General features: G+C 44.1%; 1 protein-coding gene across 1 annotated transcript in view; it reads left to right on the top strand.

Annotated features, from left to right (window-relative positions):
- Elp1 (elongator acetyltransferase complex subunit 1) overlaps window positions 1-20,409 on the top strand; it is a 52,446-nt gene extending 32,037 nt beyond the window's left edge. Inside the window, 10 exon segments of the mRNA NM_080899.2 lie at window positions 2,285-2,486; window positions 3,636-3,697; window positions 6,347-6,409; window positions 6,931-6,991; window positions 9,415-9,528; window positions 10,033-10,144; window positions 10,885-11,012; window positions 11,788-11,942; window positions 13,582-13,657; window positions 16,827-20,409. Of these exon segments, the coding sequence (NP_543175.2) occupies window positions 2,285-2,486; window positions 3,636-3,697; window positions 6,347-6,409; window positions 6,931-6,991; window positions 9,415-9,528; window positions 10,033-10,144; window positions 10,885-11,012; window positions 11,788-11,942; window positions 13,582-13,657; window positions 16,827-16,894 (1,041 nt within the window). The 3' untranslated portion in view covers window positions 16,895-20,409.
- Window positions 20,410-20,482: the final 73 nt, after the last annotated feature.

Below are 20,482 nucleotides of genomic sequence, written 5' to 3'. Positions count from 1 at the left end.
CTGAACGAACGCAGGTTCTTTGCAAGAGCATCAAGTGCTGTCAACCTCTGAGACATCCCTCCAACCCTTCGTGCCAGCTTCTTTTTTTTTTTTTATTAACTTGAGTATTTCTTATATACATTTCAAGTGTTATTCCCTTTCCCGGTTTCCGGGCAAACATCCCCCTCCCCCCTCCCTTTCCTTATGGGTGTTCCCCTCCCAACCCTCCCCCCATTGCCGCCCTCCCCCCATAGTCTAGTTCACTGGGGGTTCAGTCTTAGCAGGACCCAGGGCTTCCCCTTCCACTGGTGCTCTTACTAGGATATTCATTGCTACCTATGGGGTCAGAGTCCAGGGTCAGTCCATGTATAGTCTTTAGGTAGTGGCTTAGTCCCTGGAAGCTCTGGTTGCTTGACATTGTTGTACTTTTGGGGTCTCGAGCCCCTTCAAGCTCTTCCAGTTCTTTCTCTGATTCCTTCAACGGGGGCCTATTCTCAGTTCAGTGGTTTGCTGCTGGCATTCGCCTCTGTATTTGCTGTATTCTGGCTGTGTCTCTCAGGAGCGATCTACATCCGGTTCCTGTAGGCCTGCACTTCTTTGCTTCATCCATCTTCTCTAATTGGGTGGCTGTATATGTATGGGTCATATGTGGGGCAGGCTCTGAATGGGTGTTCCTTCAGTCTCTGTTTTAATCTTTGCCTCTCCCTTCCCTACCAAGGGTATTCTTTTTCCTCATTTAAAGAAGGAGTGAAGCATTCACATTTTGATCATCCGTCTTGAGTTTCGTTTGTTCTAGGGATCTAGGGTAATTCAAGCATTTGGGCTAATAGCCACTTATCAATGAGTGCATACCATGTATGTCTCTCTGTGAATGGGTTAGCTCACTCAGGATGATATTTTCCAGTTCCAACCATTTGCCTATGAATTTCATAAACTCGTTGTTTTTGATAGCTGAGTAATATTCCATTGTGTAGATGTACCACATTTTCTGAATCCATTCCTCTGTTGAAGGGCATCTGGGTTCTTTCCAGTTTCTGGCTATTATAAATAAGGCTGCGATGAACATAGTGGAGCACGTGTCTCTTTTATATGTTGAGGCATCTTTTGGGTATGTGCCCAAGAGAGGTCTAGCTGGATCCTCAGGTAGTTCAATGTCCAATTTTCTGAGGAACCTCCAGACTGATTTCCAGAATGGTTGTACCAGTCTGCAATCCCACCAACAATGGAGGAGTGTTTCTCTTTCTCCACATCCTCGCCAGCATCTGCTGTCACCTGAGTTTTTGATCTTAGCCATTCTCACTGGTGTGAGGTGAAATCTCAGGGTTGTTTTGATTTGCATTTCCCTTATGACTAAAGATGTTGAACATTTCTTTAGGTGTTTCTCAGCCATTCGGCATTCCTCAGCTGTGAATTCTTTGTTTAGCTCTGAACCCCATTTTTTCATAGGGTATTTGTTTCCCTGCGGTCTAACTTCTTGAGTTCTTTGTATATTTTGGATATAAGGCCTCTATCTGTTGTAGGATTGGTAAAGATCTTTTCCCAATCTGTTGGTTTCGTGCCAGCTTCTTTACATCACTTTCTGGCATTCTCCATATTCCCAGTTAACTTGATTGTTCCCAGCTGTGTTGAGGAATGACCTGCCAGTTCTCTATTGTGTCCTTTCTTGAGTCCACCTGTCCATGGACAGTACTATCTCCCACGAAAGCCATTCTTAGATTAGGGGCCAGGTAAACTGCTAACTTGCTGCCTTGTCTCTGCCAGGCTGTGGCTTCCAGAAGGGCCGGGACTGTGTTGAATTCTTGTATCTCTGCTTCACCCCAAGCTGCCTCAGAGCTCTGCTTTTCTCTCCTTCCCTCAGCTCCAGTAACATTAAACTCTTCTTTACTCCTAAAAACTACTCCATACATTCTTGTCACATAAACCTTGTGCCTTTTTGCTCCCTCCTGACTCTTCACATATTCATTCCTTGTACCCTTCAGAGGCGGCAAATTTATCATTCTCTCTCATTTCTCTTCCTCTGCCATTTATCATAGACTATGCTGTGTTAGTCATGTAGGCAAAAGTCTAATGCACTGGTTTTTAGATTTTGTGTGTGGTGGGGAGGGCAGGGTAGCTGTTAGCCTACCACCTAGAATAATGCACATGTAGGTACTCAGTATATGTTGAGTGACTAAATACTATGTCTTCAGAAAGGTTTTGAGTAGAAAAAGAAAGAGACCCAAGAGCGGTGACTAAAGAAGCCTACACTGGAAATGTAAAGAAACTATTAACACATTTCTTTATGGAATTTCTGCATTTGCCACAGGCGGTCAGTGTTGCTTATGGCGAGCACCTGGTGCAGGAGCACCTGTACGAGCCAGCAGGGCTTGTGTTTGCCCGCTGTGGGGCCCATGAGAAGGCTCTGGAAGCGTTTTTGGCTTGTGGCAGCTGGCAGCAAGCCCTTTGTATGGCTGCCCAGCTTCAGATGGCCAAAGACAAGGTGGCTGGCCTTGCTAGAACTCTGGCAGGTAAGCAGGGCCATTTTCTGTGTATTCTTCAAAAGGTTTGTGTTTATTGCTTCATTTGGTAATGCTGTAAATAAGTTTAGGGCAACATTCCTGAGACAGACTCCTTCTAGTTCTTTTAAACAGAGCAAGAATCCCACTGCTACAGACACCTCCAAATGCACTGACATATTAAAGAAAGCATTTATTCTGACCTGGGTGTGCTGGGTGTATGTGGCTTTGCAGGCCCTTAAAACAGATTGTGGCTACAAATGTCCTTGAAGTTATACTATCTTGTCTAGTCCATCTTACTCACTGACCCTATGATATTGTGATATTGATATTACATCTAACAGTGTAGTTGTGTTGGCCCTTCAAGAAGGAAAAGATGAAGTTTTGGACAGAGCTATTCTGGTGTAGCCAATATATGGTTGAAAACCATAGTAGCAGTTGCCAGAACTGGTGTGGACAAGACCTGAAGTACAAACAAAAAGCAGAGGCTGCTGAGAGCCTGAGGACTGAGGGATTTCCTGAAGTGAAGGGTAGGCTAGCACTTCTGACCTCTGAGAGTAGAACAGTGTTGGAGGGCTGGTAATGACCAATGAGGTAATGTCTCTGACACAGGTGGCAGGTAGTGGGTGCTTAGTGAGTACGATATCTTGTTACCTTAGAGAAGAAAGGTGCTCAGAACTGGGGCGAATTCCCCCTGTTCATATAAATAAACACTGTGTGGAACTGTCGAAGTATGTGAAGCAAGTCACTCACTTTGAGCCTAACCTTACTGGGTTTTAACCTGGTCAGGGAAGCCCGGGGGCTATGCCAACATGCACTTGTTTTGTAAAAATTCATCCTAAGGCAAGAAGGGGTTAGGGCCTATAACACTGTTCTATTCTCAGAAGTGCTAGTGATTGTCAAATCCTGTGATTAATCTAGATTCCTTTGCTAGTCAGACTAGCACACCTCTAATCCCAGGGTGGGCACAGCTGAACATTTTATTCTTCAGACCTAGAGTACATAGTTAGACTGTGGATAGGATAGGAGGGGTGTGGGTCATGTTGTGTAATACACCTGTGTCCTCACAAAGACTCAGAAGCTTTTAGTCTGGTGCATTGTAGGGACAGAAATGGATGCCAGTTTCCTTTTGCTGCCAAGTCCTTGTTGCTGTCTTTGCAGGAAAGCTGGTCGAGCAGAGGAAACACAGTGAGGCAGCAACAGTCCTGGAACAGTACGCCCAGGTGAGCTCTTCCCTAGATACCACACCAACAAGAGACTTTCCTGTGCCTGCTGATGGGAAAACTGAAGGACTCTGCTAATGGTTAGCTCTTGAGGCAGAGTTGGTTCTAAAGGAGCCATTTGCTGACTTGCCTTGCAAATTTCAGTCTGGTGTGTCTCTGAGTGCAGACTGCTTACCCTGCATCCAAATCTGCAGTGTTGGAGAGCCGATAGGGATGCCATAGCTGTGAAATCCTGTTCCCGTCTATATGTGGCAGGTTGTGCTCAGAGTGCAGGATCATTTGGATATGGGGTGTGCGTAGGAAATATAGATGTGTTTCTTGCTTAAACCTCCCCAAGATAATGCAAATATTCTAAAATCTGAAAAAAAAAACCCAAGTACTTGAAGTCCTAAGCTCATATGCATTCTTTGCTGTAGTGTGTGCTAGTGGTCTGATTCAGTAGAAAGCAAACTCAGCTTCCTGTGTTAACTTTGGCAAAGAAGTAGTGAGCCAGGGCCTTAGGTTTCAAACCAGGACAAGTGGCTGAGGTGTCAGGTTCTTCCTGCGATGCCTCAGTCCCTACCTGTTACAGGGTCCTCCTGGCTGCCATACCCTGCCTCCTACCCTAAACTCTCCAGCCCAGGATGCCGGGCTGCTCTCCCCTGTATAATCCAACTGTTTGGGTTACCCACTCTCTTTGTATAATGAGTTTTAGCCCCAAATGAATGATAAAAAGAAAGGAAAGGCCACGACTGCTCCTAGGTCTGATGGGGGAAAAGGTTTATTGTAGATATGTGGGAGAGCATAACCAGAGGCAGGGACATCTGGGAGAGGCCAGAGTAGACATGACAGGCAATGAGTTGTGCTGTGTGAGGAAAGTGGGGAAGGGAAGAGAGGTGAACCAGGTGCACTAGCTAGAACCCCAAAGGTACCAAGAGAACCAAAGTGGTTGGATTATATAAGGAACTGCAGCCCAGCCCCCTGGGCTGGAGAGTTTAGGGTAGGAGGCAGGGATGGCAGCCTGGGGGGACCCTGTAACAGCCAGAGACAAGGATTGTAGGGAGCATCTGGCATACAGGTCTGCTTTTGATGTTAAATAGGCACCTCTGCCATTTGTACCAGTTTGAAAGCCAACAATGAGAAGACAGCCCACTAAGCAGTGGGCACTGTCTTACCTTTTATTACCCTCCTGTATATTAAAAATGTTTCTTTTTAACTAAGGCAGCTTGGAGGTTTCCAGTGTTATGATGGATTATATGTTAATTTTTTTTTAAGATTTGTTTTATATATGTGAGTACACTGTTGCTGTCCTCAGACACACCAGAAGAGGGCATCAGATCCCACTGCAGATGGTTGTGAGCCACCACGTGGTTGCTGGGGAATTGAACTCAGGACCTCTGGAAGAATTGGCAGCGCTCTTCACCACTTGGTTACTGGGGAATTGAACTCAGGACCTCTGGAAGAGCAGTCAGCACTCTTAACCCATTGAGCCATTACAAAATGTTTTATTAAGGCTGCGCAGACACCACAGGCCGCTGGGACACAGGCACACAGTGGGTAGACACCAAGGATTGCTGCTGTGCTCAGTTTTGGCTTTTTGTTTTGTTTTGCCGTTTTTGTTTTTGTTGTTATTTTGAGACAGGGTTTACCTGTGCAGCCCTGGCTGTCCTGGGAACTCACATAGATCCACTTGCCTCTGCCTCCTGAGTGCTGGGATTAAAAGTGTTGCACCTCCTTCATCAGGCCCAGTTTGGCCTTCTGAATGAGAAGGCTTTTCTTGTTTTGGTTTTTTCATGCGTATGCAAGCAAATGCACATGCGTTTGCACTTATTTGGCAATCAGAGAACAGCTCTCAGGAGGTGCTTCTCTTTCCACTGTGGGTCCTAGGGGAGCAAAGTAAGGTGATCAAGCTTATGAGGAAAGTGACATTATTCATTCATTCATTCATTCATTCAGTCAGTCAGTCAGTCAGTCAGTCAGTCAGTCTTCTTGAAACAGGGTTTCAGTATGGCCTATGCTGCTGGGCTTGACTTCCTGATTCTCCTGCCTCTAACTCCAAAATGCTGGGATTACAGACATAAACCACCACACCTGGCTTATGAGAAGTTGACATTTGCCACTGCTTGTATTAGGATTCTTAAGAGAAACAGAACCAATAGAATGAGTGTATGTAAAAGGAAGGGACACTAAAAGAGATCCTTAGTACGATCTGGGTAGTCCGCAATGACTGTTCATATGTATAGGTTGAGGACTGCTATACACTGGACGTCATAGAACCTAAGAATTATCAAGAATGTACAAAGATGGCTTATAGAATAGAAGAAAATATTTTTAAAGCATTTATCTGATAATGGCTTAATATTTTAGAATATATGAAAAACTATAATTCAACAAGAAGCAAAACACCATTTTGATAAGCTTGTCTTGTGGCTTTGATATGCAAGGATGTAACAAAAACATGCTTGTGATCATCAGAAGATCAAATCCCCCCTTTGTCTTTTACAACAGCGTTTATGAAGATTAATATCTAGTAGATGCTGGGCCAGGCAAGATGCTGAAAACTGGAGCTATGCAGGCTGGGCTGCCTGGGAAGGTAGAGGGGCTCTGTGTGGTGGCTCCTGCCGCTGCTGTGTTCATTAGTTCTCTCCTTCCTTGTTCTTCCCTTTTCAGGATTATGAAGAAGCCGTGCTCTTGCTGCTAGAAGGATCTGCCTGGGAAGAAGCTCTGAGGCTGGTAAGAGAAGTTTCTGTAAAGCTCCTGTGCTGGGAGAGGGCAGCAGCGGTCAGTTAGTGAAGTGAGGTTAAATAGAGACAATAGAGGATTAGGTTCCCAATCCTAAGGACAAGCTGTATCTATAAAGCCATTTAAAACCAGGAGATGGCGGTGCACACCTTTAATTGTAGCACACTCTAGGCAGAAACAGGTAGATCTCTGTGATTTTGAGGACAACCTGGTCTACAGAGTGAGTTCCAGGGCAGCCAGGACTATTCAGAGAAATCCTGTCTTGAAAAAACAAAATAATAATAATATAACAATAACTACAGCAACAACAAGTACAGATCTATCCCTTGGAATTGGCTTCATATGCAACATACTGCTGTTTCTTGCTAAAATGAGTTGACTTGCCTTGGAACTCAACTTAGGAAACTTGTTCCTCAGGAAAATGTCCAGGTCCTCTCTAATAGTCTCTGTCTTAACTCTCTGTTGGGTAGAAGTGTTCCTGCCCTAACAGGCTGCATTTTTTTCCCTTTTAGGTATACAAGTATGACAGAGTGGATATTATAGAAACCAGCGTAAAGCCTTCCATTTTAGAAGGTGAGGATTACATTTAAGTGGTGTTTCCTTTTGGAATTATGGAGAAAGGGAGAAGAGATAGATAGGGCAGGGCTCCGTATATTACTGCATTTTAATATATTCTGCTGACTTCATCAGAGTCTTTAAGGATATAGTGAGCTGTTAAATGATGACATTGACAATGTTTGAATCTTGAAAGCTGTGATGCAGTATGGTTAAGTCTCTGTACACATGGGTTTCGATTTATGGCAGACCTGACACTTTCAGCTTTAGTGTCCCTTGCTAGAACCCTTGCTAGTGTCCCTTGCCTGCCTCTGCCTGTAGGGCACTGGCACTGAGATGGGTTACATGGTCGTGATGGTGGTTGGGGAGTCTTTGTGTTTGGGATAGTTAATAGGCTTGGATATGCAGTGTGTTAGATAGTAGTATTTTATCAGTGGGTAGCGTTCCTGTTTTTATCCCTTTATTATTATTAAGAGATAAGTGCCTGGGGTTGAGGATTTAGCTCAGTGGTAGAGCGCTTTCCTAGCAAGCGCGAGGCCCTGGGTTCGGTCCCCAGCTCCGAAAAAAAGAAAAAAGAAGAAAAAGAGAAGGAAAAAAAAAAAGAGAGAGATAAGTGCCTAACTGCAATTTAATTTCAGATTCTACAGAAGTTGCAGGGTCTGTGTGTGTGTACATAATCATAAACATTTTTATAGAGAGACAGGAAGTAAAAAATACTGTAAATGTTACTTATGGATAAATCTAGCTGAAGGATGTATGTGTGTTTGGGGCTATTACAACTCTTGAGTAGGCTTGAAATTTTTCAGGATAAGCTAAAACATATTTCCAAATACAGTGTGTGGCTGTACAGAAGAGAAGAATGTTAACTGACACTGCAGAATGTCTGATCTTGGGCCTAGGAGCAACTTGGGAAAGAGCATCGGCTTCACAGACAGAGTCTTAGGGAGTCTGTGTTGGCTTTAGTGCTGCCCTCGAAGCAGGGCCGCCTGGTGAACACATTGTTGTGTACTCACGTTCTCACCCTTCCTGGTTCTGATTACAACTTGTGGGTACTTTTGTATAGTTTGCCATCCTAGACTGAGTAAAGAAAGTATCCGCCCTGACCCTGTACCCTCATCTATGCAGCTCCTACCACTGACAAAAACTTGGGAATGAGTCAGGTGTTGGTGACCCACATCTTAGAACCCGGCATCAGGGTGGCTGAGGCAAGCAGATCTCTGAATTTTAGGACAGCCTGGACTACAGAGCAAGTTCCAGGGCAGCCAGGACTATGCAGAGAGACCCTGTCTCAAAAAACCAAAGAAAGAAAAACAAAAAGAACTTGGGAATGCTGATAATTCTTCTGCATACTTTGCCTTTGGAGAGCATAATTTATTTGTATTTTCTTGTATTCTGCCAATGCTGTTTGTCCACTGGAGAGTGATCTCAGAAGTCATTAGAAGCTTCTGTTCCACACCCACAGCCGTATCCATGGGTGTTCCAGAAGAGGCATTTAGGCTCCCCCATCCTGCCTTTGTAGAAGCTCCCTTCATTTTTCCTTTGTTTGCTCTTTTCATTTTAGATTTGGTGTCAAATCTTCACCAATTTGATTTTGTAAGTTTAGTGGTAGAGAGTATACTGCCATGGTATTGTGAGGGTGCCTTTGCAGGTGTCAAGGCAGACAGCAATTGCCAAGAATTTAATTACTCAGTTCAGATCTCATCAACTTTGATCAAACCTTGGAAAGTCTGATGCCAGGAGGTTTATTGCCAGTATATTTAAACACAATATAATTTGGGGGAAAAGTTTTCTGGTGTAATACAAACTCCAATGCACAAGGAAGTGTGATTACATCAAAACTGAACTCAGGGTACATGTCATTCTTCCAAGAAGATGGAGTCTGGAGATGGGCTACCTACAGATTAGCCTACAGGCATAAGGGAGGGTCTGACCTGTTCTCTATCGTATAGATAGTATAGAGGTTATTTGGGCTACTAGCCATCTATAGTCATGATAGCCCATGGGACAGCTTGGGGGGAGCTTCTGGCCATACAGATAACGTAAAGGTCATTTAGACATTATGTGTCTCCAGTCTGGTTGTGGGGGTGTTGGGCAGCCACTGGCTATGGAGGTAACGTAAGGGTCATTAGATTACTGGCTACCTCTGGACCTGGTTGTAGGAGCTTGCTATGGCCTGGCCCAACAGATAATGCAGATCACCAGGCTATTAATTACCTCCAGTGTCCAGCTGCAAGGACAATCCTGAATGCTTAACATTCCTGGTTTCCCTGGGGATTATGTGGGCACAACTGTCTCGTTAGTGGAGGAATGAAAACATCTTGGTGGTTGCCTGGACACATCTTTTGTTACTCAATTTTAGCTTCATCACACACCACTCACTTAAATTTCATCTCTTTGCTTCAATAATCATGCTCAAGGTCTTTTTCATTCTGCATTCTCAGCCCAAAAAAATTACATGGACTTTCTGGACTCTCAGACAGCCACATTCATTCGCCATAAAAACCGCTTGAAGGTGGTTCGAGAGCTCAAGAGCCAAGCACCACGGGTGCATGTGGGTGAGTGCCTCCAAAAAGTATCCGCTGATACTGTGGTGTGTGGGTGTGGAAGACCAGCCCCACTGGTGTTGTCTCTGCTGCTTACCTGTGGCAGTGTTCTGAGACAGTGACTTTATAAAGAGATGGGGTTTGTTTGGACACATGGTTTTGGAAGTAGAAAAGCAGGGCATCAACACTTCGGTGCCAACATGTGCTTGACTTTTGGGGAGAGCGTTGACAGAAATCCAGGTTGACAGATCCAAGAAGTACATGTGTAAGAAAGTGAGGGGCAATACTGAGCCAGGCAGAAATCAGATCTCTACCAAGTAGGCCCTCCTTTCCCCATCCAGCCAGACCAGTGATGTCTTCAGTGTTTCATTAAAATGAGTTTCTAGTCCCTTTCCACCTACTCCCCCAAAAGAAAAAGAGTAAATAAAGTAAACTAATGTAATATCCATCTATTCTCCAGTATGTGCTGATGGAGTATACAGTCATTTATGTCAGCGTCTGGTTCATCTTCTCTAGATCACGAGGTGGCCCATGGCCGAGAGACGGACCTCTTCTCGGAAACCAGCAGTATTAGGAGTGGCAGCGAGATGAGTGGCAGATACTCCCACAGTAACTCCAGGATATCTGCGTATGTACCTAGGCAGCAACAGAATAACAGATTGGCTTTCTACAAGGAGAGCGTGGGCGTGGGCGGGGAGGGGTGTAGAGTGGAAGGATATGTATGCTGTGCAAGGATTTCCCAGCTCATCATGAGGCTGCTTTTTAAAGTTCACGTCGTATTGTGGAATTTGAGTTGTTTTTTTCTTTTCTCCATTGTTCAGTGTGCTGTCAGGTGAACCTCATTTTACCTTGCCCTTTCTTTTTTTTTCTTTCTTTTTTTTTTTTTTTCTTTTCTTTATTTTCGGAGCTGGGGACCGAACCCAGAACCTTGTGCTTGCTAGGCAAGCGCTCTACCACTGAGCTAAATCCCCAACCCCAGGCCCTTTATTTTTTAAGACAGGGTCTTGATATGCAACCCTGGCTGACCTGATACTTGCTTTATAGACCAAGCTTGGCCTCTAGCTCACAGCAATGCACCTGCCTCTGCCTCCTAAGTGCTGGAATAAAGGCTTGTGCCACCACCCTGATCTTACCCAGCATTTTACCCCCAACTTAAGAGAAAAACAGAACTCTTCAGACTTTCTTTGTTTCTTTCCAGACCCCACTACGTATATGTGGGTTCACCACCTCATTGCTAACGTCTCTGAAGATATGACTGCCATCTGTAGATGCTCTGGTTTCTTAGCAAGTGGTGGCCAGTAGATACAGTGGGCTTATCAGAGTCCACTCAGGAGGGACTTCCTTTTCAATGTCTGTAATTTCTGACAGGAGGTCATCTAAAAACCGCCGCAAGGCAGAACGGAAGAAGCATAGCCTCAAAGAAGGGAGCCCCCTGGAGGGCCTGGCACTTCTGGAGGCGCTGAGTGAGGTGGTACAGAGCATTGAGAAGCTGAAAGGTAAGGTCTCAATGTTCACTATGATTCTTGACCACAGAAAGTAGCAGTAGGTACCACAGACAGATAGCACATAGTTAAGATGCATATGGGGCTATTGAAATGTCTCAGAGCGTTAAAATGCCTGACAGTCTGAGTTCTGTCTCTGGGACTCACATTGTAGAAGGAAAAAACACCTTTCACACATCGTTCTCTGATTTCCACCAAGATACCCACAAAATGAATTTTATTTTATTTTTTTTAAAGATACTATTTTCCAGTTAGAGCAGCAATTCTCAACCTGTGGGTTACAACTCCTCTTGGGTCCAATGACCATTTCACAGGGGTCACCTAAGACTGTCAGAAAGCACAAATATTTACATTATGATTCATAATAGTAGCAAAATTAAAAGTTATGAAGTAGCAATGACATAATTTTATGGTTGGGTCACCACAGCATGAGGGACTGTATTAAAGGGCGGCAGAGTAAGAGGTTGAGAAGCCCTGTGTATGGAATGCTCATTTCCATACACAGCCCTGAGTCAGCCCTTCCCAATCCCTAGAGAAGAAGCCTCCCTGTGAGGGAGTAGTGCTTAAGCCAGGGACAAGGTCTACACAACATAGCTTTCTGCTCATTCCCACTGGGTCTCTTCCTTCTGATTACTTCAGCAGTCAGGAGGAAGTGTGGGAGGGTACATCTGTAAGGTGCTATTAAACACTGGCAACTTGGGGAAGAGATTACTGTATGGTGTTGGCAGCAGAGCTGGGACACAACTTACCATTTTCCATTCTTCTCTAGATGAAGTGCACGCTATTTTAAAGGTGCTCTTTCTCTTTGAGTTCGAAGAGCAAGCAAGGGAGTTACAGAGGGCCTTTGAGAGTACTCTGCAGCTGATGGGGACGGCACTTCCAGACATCTGGACTCTCACCGGCCAACAGAGTTCAGCCACACCTGTAAGCTTCCTTGGAAACCATGTGCATTCTCTTCCTTCTCACAGTTGTAGATATGTGACACAGCTTCAAATGAACCCTCTTAGAGTGCCAGGGTTAAACTACCTCAGCTTTATGCTTGTGCTAGCAGTCTGCTTACCTGTTTCATGCGAAGGTGAAGTAGGCTATTCTTTTTCCTTTCACATAGTGCAGCTGTCTCAGGGGTGATCTGAAAGTCTTCAGTGCCGATGGAATATGCAGGGGAAGCTAGGATTAGAGTTGACCTTTCCTCCCCAGATCTGAAGTCACAAGGGAACCAAGGAGCTTTGTGCCCATGAAGCATTCTCATGTATTATCATCCCTGTGCTTTGGCTGGCTACCTGAACCCTCAAGTCAGTTGTTGAGAATTTTGATTAGCCATTAGGAAGGCTGGTGTGTCTGTTAGAGTCCAGTAAGGAAAGTCCCACCTGTTATCCCCACACAGAGTTTAATGCCTGTTTGGTTAAATAAGTGCTGGGAGGCTAAAAAAAGGCAAAAGAGAACCAGGGAAAAGAGGGAAGGAAGAAAGGCAGAGCTGGGAATGATGACAGGTCAGAGGCTCACATTCTGCAGCCTCTGGAGAAGGTGCTGGTAAGTGGGACCTGAGATTTGAGGGTGACAGTCCTGAGGAGGCTAGTTCTAAGTGAGTGATGGACAGAAACTGGAATGAACAGCTCTTCCAAGCAAACGTCACTTTCCCTCCGACTTTGCATTCTTCCCTTATTGGTGGGGTGTACTAGGGAATCAGCTGAAGAGAAGTGTGCTTCATGTGCAGCCCTGCCTTCACTGGCAATGGACAGAGGGCTGGATTTGATACTTAGTGACAGGAGGTTGCAACCATTTCATTGGCTACAAACGTTGGATTTTGGGTCTTGATTTCCTCGGTTACTGGGGATACTTCTGTTTGCTTTGAAGGTTTGGTAAGAGACTGGACCATAGCAAAATAGGCTGCTAAAAGTCAGGTGCTACAGATGCTTGAATTTATTATAATGGGTATTGCTTAGAAATAGATCATCTTCAACATTGTAGTGTTTTGAAGTCAACAGTTTAGAATATCTCTCCAATTCTGCTCAGAGAACATTAGCTTCTAAGGCACCAACTTTGTAAATCTTGTAGATAACATGTATGGATTTGTTTCATTTGGAAGTGTAGAAATGGGCCATGTGCAGGGTACCATGAGTCTCTTGCAAATGCTCGTGGCATTACAGCTGGTATCTCCCAGAGGCTCACAGCAGGCATGGACCCAGTGAAATCTATGTAGGGTTGATGTTCCAGACATAAGATGGCACATATATTCTTTTAATATAAAAATTATTATTTTCCACAGCTCTTTGAGTAGAATGAATCCTTTGTGTGTCCTAGATTTTTTGATTTTCCCCTCCCTGTGGGTTATGCTCATTTGGAAAAGGCCAGGCAGATATTATTATAGTGCTCTCTCCTCTATTATTTGTTTCTGGGAGTCAGGAGACAGATCTGAGATGAGACAAGATAAGATAGTATGTTGGGATTATCTTGTCAGTACCATAACTAAGGAGAGCAGCAGGCTCAGGTGCTGCTAGTGGAGGTGTTTGGTCTGCTGCCATCTGAATTGTAATCTCCGTTGACATAACCTGTTTCTGCTTAGGTCCTAGGTCCCAGTTCCACTGTGAATAGTATCATGGCTTCTTACCAGCAGCAGAAGACTTGTGTCCCTGTTCTCGGTTAGTGTCTCTTCTCTCCACATTATCTCAGTGCTGTGCAGGGCTGGGTGTCGGTGCTGGAGAGCTTGCCTCTCAATTCCAAGGCCTCACTTTAAGTGGCTCTATTACTTGTAATGGTGGTGGAGGGAAGGATACAATATGACTTTTTCTGTTTGTATTTTTCGAGGCATGGTCTTACTATGTAGCTCTGACTAGCCTGGAGCTTACTATGTAGACCAGGCTAGCCTTAAATTCACAGAGATCCACCTGCCTCTGCCTCCTACATGTTGCAATTAAGAACATGCACCACCATGAACAACATAATATGACATCTGTTTATTTTTAAGCTACCCCTAGAGAAGCCTGTGCCCAGTCTAGGGCATGTGCTACCATCTGTCTCTGTTATTTCTCTCACTCCGCCTTTCATAATGCCCGTGCTTCAGTCTGAATTAATGTCTTTTCTTAAGAAAACCGTGCTTTTTTAAAAACAGTTGCATACAGTTGTCCATACACACACACAGCATCACAGCTGCAGCATGAGCCTATAGCGCATACCTACGCATGTGGGAGATTTCTGAGTTGTGATTTTGGTCTTGCAATTACCCTTCCCATCTTCAGAACATTTTTAGGAGATAGGTATCTGTATTATCTTACAACCGATGGTAGAATTTGAAGGCGTATCTAAATAGTATCAGTTCTTTACCTTTCCCATTTAAGTCTGCCTAAAATGTTTTTTTCCCCTTGTAGGAGATGGTTCTTAGTTACCTGACATACTCCTACAAGTTAGAAACCATCAAGGCTTCATCTTGAAAGCTGTCTTAAAATGTGTGAGCATGTATTTGGCACCTAAGTACTTGGTGGACACTCCACCATAGCAGCCTCTTAATGATTACTCTGGAAAGCCCATGACAAGCTCTAAGCGAACTAACGGCCTTTAGAGTTGCTGTTCCTGGCTCTCCCTAGTGTGATAGGCCGTGCTCTGGAATGCTTTTCATGTAAAAGCTGTGCTGCAGTAGCATTTTGATGACATTTGGAGTGGGCCTTGCATGTGCCCCTAACATCTTGTGTTGTCCACCTCATCTGAACACGCTCCTGCCCAGGAACAGTGGTCTCGTCCCCTTCCTCCTGAGATTCGGCAGGCCATCTTTGCCAACACTTTCACACACTTACTGTGAAGCAAAAAAAAAAAAAAAAATCATCTTAGACCTGAAGCCATTTTGCTGTTCTGTTGCCCATTTTTACTGCCAGCCTGATTAGGACCTTCAGGACAGCGTCAGTTTCCCCTTTCCTAATGGCTTACCAGGATCAAAGAGCACGTCTGCTTCTCTTTGTAAACACTGTATCGTATGAGGGTTCCTTGTCTGAGTTTATAATGTCAGTGTCCCATGGTTCCAAGGCTGGGTGATACTTAATTTCATTTCTTGTCACTGAAAGAGTGACCTATCACAACAGGAAGGGCATGTTTGTAGGAGCAGCTTGCTACTGTGCTGGCAGGATTGGGTGGCAGCTTATTGTAGCATGGCACCAACAAGGAACCAGAGAGACCAGGTTCAAACCACGAACCCCACTTCACCTCAGCTCCTGTACCTGCCAGCTGTGCCCCATGGCCAAAAGGTCCTACAGCCTCCCAAAACACTGCCACCAGCTTGGATCCACTGTTTAAATACATGTGTGTGTGGGGGTGGGGGTGCATATTACCAAATCCAAACAGGTAGGAAAAGAGAACGTCTTGTAGTTCAAAAGTAGCTAGCAAAAACCACTCTCAAAATTAGTGCCGATACCCTGTAGCCCTTCCCAAGCTGGCAGTGGTGTGAATATGCTCACAGAGGCACTGGCAGTGCCCGCACGTCATTCTCTGTGCTTGTTTCTTGCTTGGTGCTATGCAGCTGCAGAGACTGACAGACTGTGGTGGGCCCTGCAGAAATGAGGACTCCTGGCCATAGCTTGAAGTGATCCTGGGGAAGAGCTAGACTCGGAGCTGGATGTTACAGTCGTGGGCGCCTCTGCTCACGTGGGCTTGACTGCTCAAGCCACACTGAAGAATCGTCAAGAGATTTTTATTAAATGAAACTTTCTATCCCACGAAATTAGACATGAGAATGTAAAGCACGTCCCCTCTGTCAGCCAGTTCAGGTTGTCATCTCCCGTCCAAATTTAACACCTAGTATATATTTATTCTTGGCTAATTCTAAAATCAAATACAATTATACCGTGATTTTAAAAGACAATAATTTAATAACTTTGCTTTTTTAAAGATAAAAATCTCTTTCAAGTTTTAGCCACCATGAAATTATGGATCTTGTTTATCCCAGTTTTGGTACTGATATTTTTATATAGCCAAGGCTTCTGGTGGGCTTTATGTACATGGCTTGGCTTGGGTGGGTGGTGGTGGTGGTGGTGGTGGTGGTGGGTTTTTGCATTTCTGGTAAATGGCTGGGGGAATGATAAACGGGTAATTATAAACTGTTATGGTCAGTAGAAGAGTGGATTACAAAGTATATTGAATAAAATTCAAATTTGATCCAGGTATGGTGACCCAGGCCTGTCATCTCAGCACTCTGAAAGGAGAAGCAGGAAGATTAAGTTTACGGCCTGGGCTATAGAATGGCAAGATCCTGTGAAGAAAAGGGGGGCTGGGGGGGCTAAAATCTGTCAGTTCTTAATTTATGTGTTTGTGTAAAATACAAAATTATGTTTTAAAATTGGATTATTTAAAGTTGGACTATTCTTACATTGTTAAATATTTTAAAATCATTTAATAATACATATGCAAACATAACACTAGAAGTTTAATTACTAACAAGTAATAATGAGAAAAACATTCTTATATATACTCTTTTTCATATATAGGCCTGTGTTTCCTATGTATGATTCATAGTTATATAAGAGACTCCTAACATCACCCATCGTGACTCACAGCCATCTAAAACAGTTCTCTGGGGTTCAGTGCCATCTCTGGCCTCCAAGAGTACTGTGTGTATATGGTACTAATACATATATGCAGATAAAACATGTACATAAAACACATCTAAGAATTAAAAAACAAAAAACTGAACAGTAACCTTCCCTACTCAACCTTCCTGTGCTCTGAATCACCTGGTGAGCATGCCTGACGCCTGCGCTTGCTCTGACCCTGCCAGGCTGCAGGGTGGCAGGCCCATTATCACTTGCCTTCCATTCTTACTTTCAGATGCTTGGGCTTGTTTGCCACCGAAGATCGACCAGAGAAGCCAGTGGAAGCTGAGCCTGCTGGAATGACTGCCCTGTTAAGAAGGCATCGCTGGGAAGACCATTTGTGCTTCTGGTTCTTGCTCCTCAGAGACCTGACTGTGGAGAACTGGGATGTGGGATAGTCCGCCTTTGAACTGCCTGCAGTGGCAGTGAGCAGCACCAGGCCCCAGCCAGCTCCAGTCTCTGGCCTTTCTTTGGTGTATACATCTTAGGTACTATGTCAGAACTTTTGTCTTAGCCAGCATATTACATTCTTTGTAAAAGTTGCTGTTCAGCCAGTCACAGTGCGACATGTCTATAACCCCAGCAACCGAGGAGGCTGAGGCAGAAACACTGATGGAAGTTCAAGACCAGTGTAGGCTACAGCAAGGCCTTGTCTCAAAACAACCCAGCCTGATGTTCTTGTACTAGTACTGTCTGAAAGCATGGATCTTACGCAGATCATGAACTGGGTTCCCAGATCCAGGCCTGGTTTCTGTTACAACCTTGGACGCTCATCATTGATTTGATCCTCAGTTCCTGTTGTTCATAGGGAATGATGTTTCATGGCTTCTACCTCAAAAAATGAAGACAAGTGAAACCACATTTCTCAGTTGTCGTGTGTTGTTAACAGCATGCAGTGTGCACACAGGCAGTTAGTGCGGCCAGCATCCAGTAAGGTGTGATTGCAGAGCTGTGTCTTTTCCTCCAACTCAGAGCAGAATTCAAGGCTAACTGTGTTTGTACACCGAGAGGTGACTCCGTGGTAAAGAGCAGTTGTCGCTTTTGCAGAGGACCTGGGTTTGACTCCCAGCACCCACACGACAGCTCGCAACCGTCTGTTTTCTCCAGTTCTAGGAAATCTAACGTCCCCTTTTGATCTCTGAGCACATGTGGTACATAAACACATGCAGGCAAAATACTCCTCTACACACAAAGTCTTTTAAAAAAATTTTTTTTAATTAAATGTGTTATCCTACCATGTTATGTGCTACTAACTTTAATTGGGCTCAGCCTCCTCTGGCTGGCACTGTTACAGGGACTGTTCGATTGCATGAGTATATTCTGCTAAAGTGTCGTCAGCAGTAGGGTGGACTTCAGTGAGGGGTAGACAGCAGGCATGCATGGTAGCAGGGTTGGAGGTGACCCTCTGTTCCCCAGACACTGCCTTTTGACTAAAGCATTTTGTCTGTGTCCAGGTAGACTCATTTAGCTTTTTGTATGGTGTCTTAAGATCAGATGTGGAGATGCAGAGTTTGGAGTTTGCCTAGCTGGTTCGGTCTGGCTTTAGATCAGTATTTCCTTACTGTGCTCCCTCCTCAGTTTTGGAACTGTAATATATACCCTATGCTGTTGTATGATGGACGTGTGCGATTTGCTCTTTGCTTTTGATTTTACAGAGGATTAGAAATAAGGTTGCATAAATCTCAGAAGAAACTTTGAACTTTGGACTTTTAAACTTTGTTGAGAGTGTGTTAGTCTATGGGGACTTTTGAAGTTGGACTAAATGCATTTTGCATTGTTATTATGGCTGCAAGCCTAGGGGGTGCCAATTGTGGAAAGTGGTGGTTTGAGTAGGTATACATAAGACTCATGTGTTTGAACCCTAGGCCCATGGAGAGTGGCACTATTAGGTGTGGCCTTGTTGGTGTAGATGAGGCCTTGCTGGAGGAAGTGTGTCACTGTGGAGGTGTGCTTTGAGGTCTTCTATACTCAAGCTCCACCCAGTGTAGATTCTTGCCTTGTCCAGCACTGTCTGCCTGCAGGCTGCAGTTTTCCCGCCATGACAGTAATAGACTAAATCTCTGAGACTGTAAGCCAGCCCCAGTGAAATGTGAGTTGCCGTGGTCATGGTGTCTCTTCACAGCAGTGAAACCCTAAGACAGTAACTAACCTGTCTTTCGTTCTGTTTCCAAAAATCTTTGGAAGAATGAAAGTACTTTCTCTCTTTTGTCAAGTCTAGAAATTGACCAGTTTATTTTAATGAGATATTTTAAAAATTATTCTTCGACAATTTCATATTTTCACATAATGTACTTGATTTGTTCTCATTTCCCTTTCTTCTGCTGAAATCCTTTTTCTTCCCAAGAATCCCCTCTTCTATTTTCATGTCTTTTTAACTTTACTTGGGATTGAGAATTACTCGAACATGGAGAATTTGTTATGAGTGTATCACTAGTAAAGTAATATCCTTCCCCAACAAGAGTTTCATGGATAATCCTTGAGTACAATTAAAATCTCTTGTGTGGTTTTAATATCAGAGTCAGGCTTTCATTACTATGTGTAAACTAAAAGAAAATGCTGTTTGGCCCTCAATATATAGATGCACTCAAAATTGTAATTTAAGAAAACTTATGGGGCTGGGGATTTAGCTCAGTGGTAGAGCGCTTACCTAGGAAGCACAGGCCCTGGGTTCGGTCCCCAGCTCCGGGAAAAAAAAAAAAAGAAAACTTACCTAAGCATGTTATATAATTCAACTTTTCTGGGTATTTTAAATTTTTCACAAAATAGAAAAAGAGGAGACAATATATTATACTTCAGAGAGCTAGCTCTACGTTTTGACTCACCCTATGATAGGTTTACTCCCAACTAGATGACAGTTTCAAGAGGCTGCGAGTACTTTGTGATGACTCTTTGGCAGGCAGCTGTGAACCCTCTAACTTATGTGTGTGATGTTTATTGTACTGAAAAGTCTTGCCATGGATGTTGAAGAACCCATGCTAACAGACTGCAAATGGAGGTAAATGTGCCTGCTGCCAATGGCATGGACTTTCACAGTGCTCGCTTTCCTTAATGTTATAGAGCCCAGTGAGTTGGGCACACCTTTAAGCCCAGCACTCAGGAGGCAGGGGCATGTGGATCTTCGAGTTCAAGGCCAGCGTGGTCTACAGAGCGAGTTCCAGGACAAAGAGCCCCTTTCTCAAACAAACAAAAAATGTAGTGGTACAGCAGTAAGAATTAATGAGAACCAGTTGCCATCCCTCTTAACTGTGCAGGATTAAATTTTGCTCATTTTGAGATTGAATGGTAGAGCAGGCCTTCCGTACTGAAGGTTGAGAGGAAGGGACTGGTAGGGTGTGGGGCAAGGTGAGTGAGAGCTAAGGCTGAGGAAAGCTGCTGAGCTTTAGAAAATAGAGCTGCCCCTAGGTTTAGGCTCTATCTCAGCAAATCCTTACCACAGTAAGAAAAAATGTATGTTTCTCTGGCTTATACTGAGTAAGGTTTGCTCTTGCTCTGTGTTGAATCAAGTAGCTTTGTTCAGTGCTGCAGACATCAACAGGAAACTTGTAAAGAGCCACTTTCTTCAGTCTGGACTTCACACTTACACCTTCTAAAAGCTGAGGCAGAAACTAACATTTGAAGGTGTTGAGGAATTTTCATTGTTATTTTGTGGTGATGGGCATTGAACCCCTTCAGGGCCCTGCACATGGCAAATCAAGAGAGCTACACTCTCAGACCTAGTGTTTTCATTATATCTTTATGAATATATCTTGGTATATAACTTAGTACTTGTACACATCTTAAATAAATTTGTCTCTTTATATACATATACACTTGAAAAACTTGTCGTTGTTGTACCTGAAGTGTGAAACTTAACAAGTAGTCAAGCTAGTCTTGAACTTGCTGCAGGCCTTA

Source organism: Rattus norvegicus, chromosome 5 (genome assembly GCF_021556685.1).
Source record: "Rattus norvegicus strain SHRSP/BbbUtx chromosome 5, alternate assembly SHRSP_T2T, whole genome shotgun sequence".
NCBI classification, from domain to species: Eukaryota; Metazoa; Chordata; class Mammalia; order Rodentia; family Muridae; genus Rattus; species Rattus norvegicus.
This window is presented reverse-complemented; position numbering and strand designations above follow the sequence as displayed.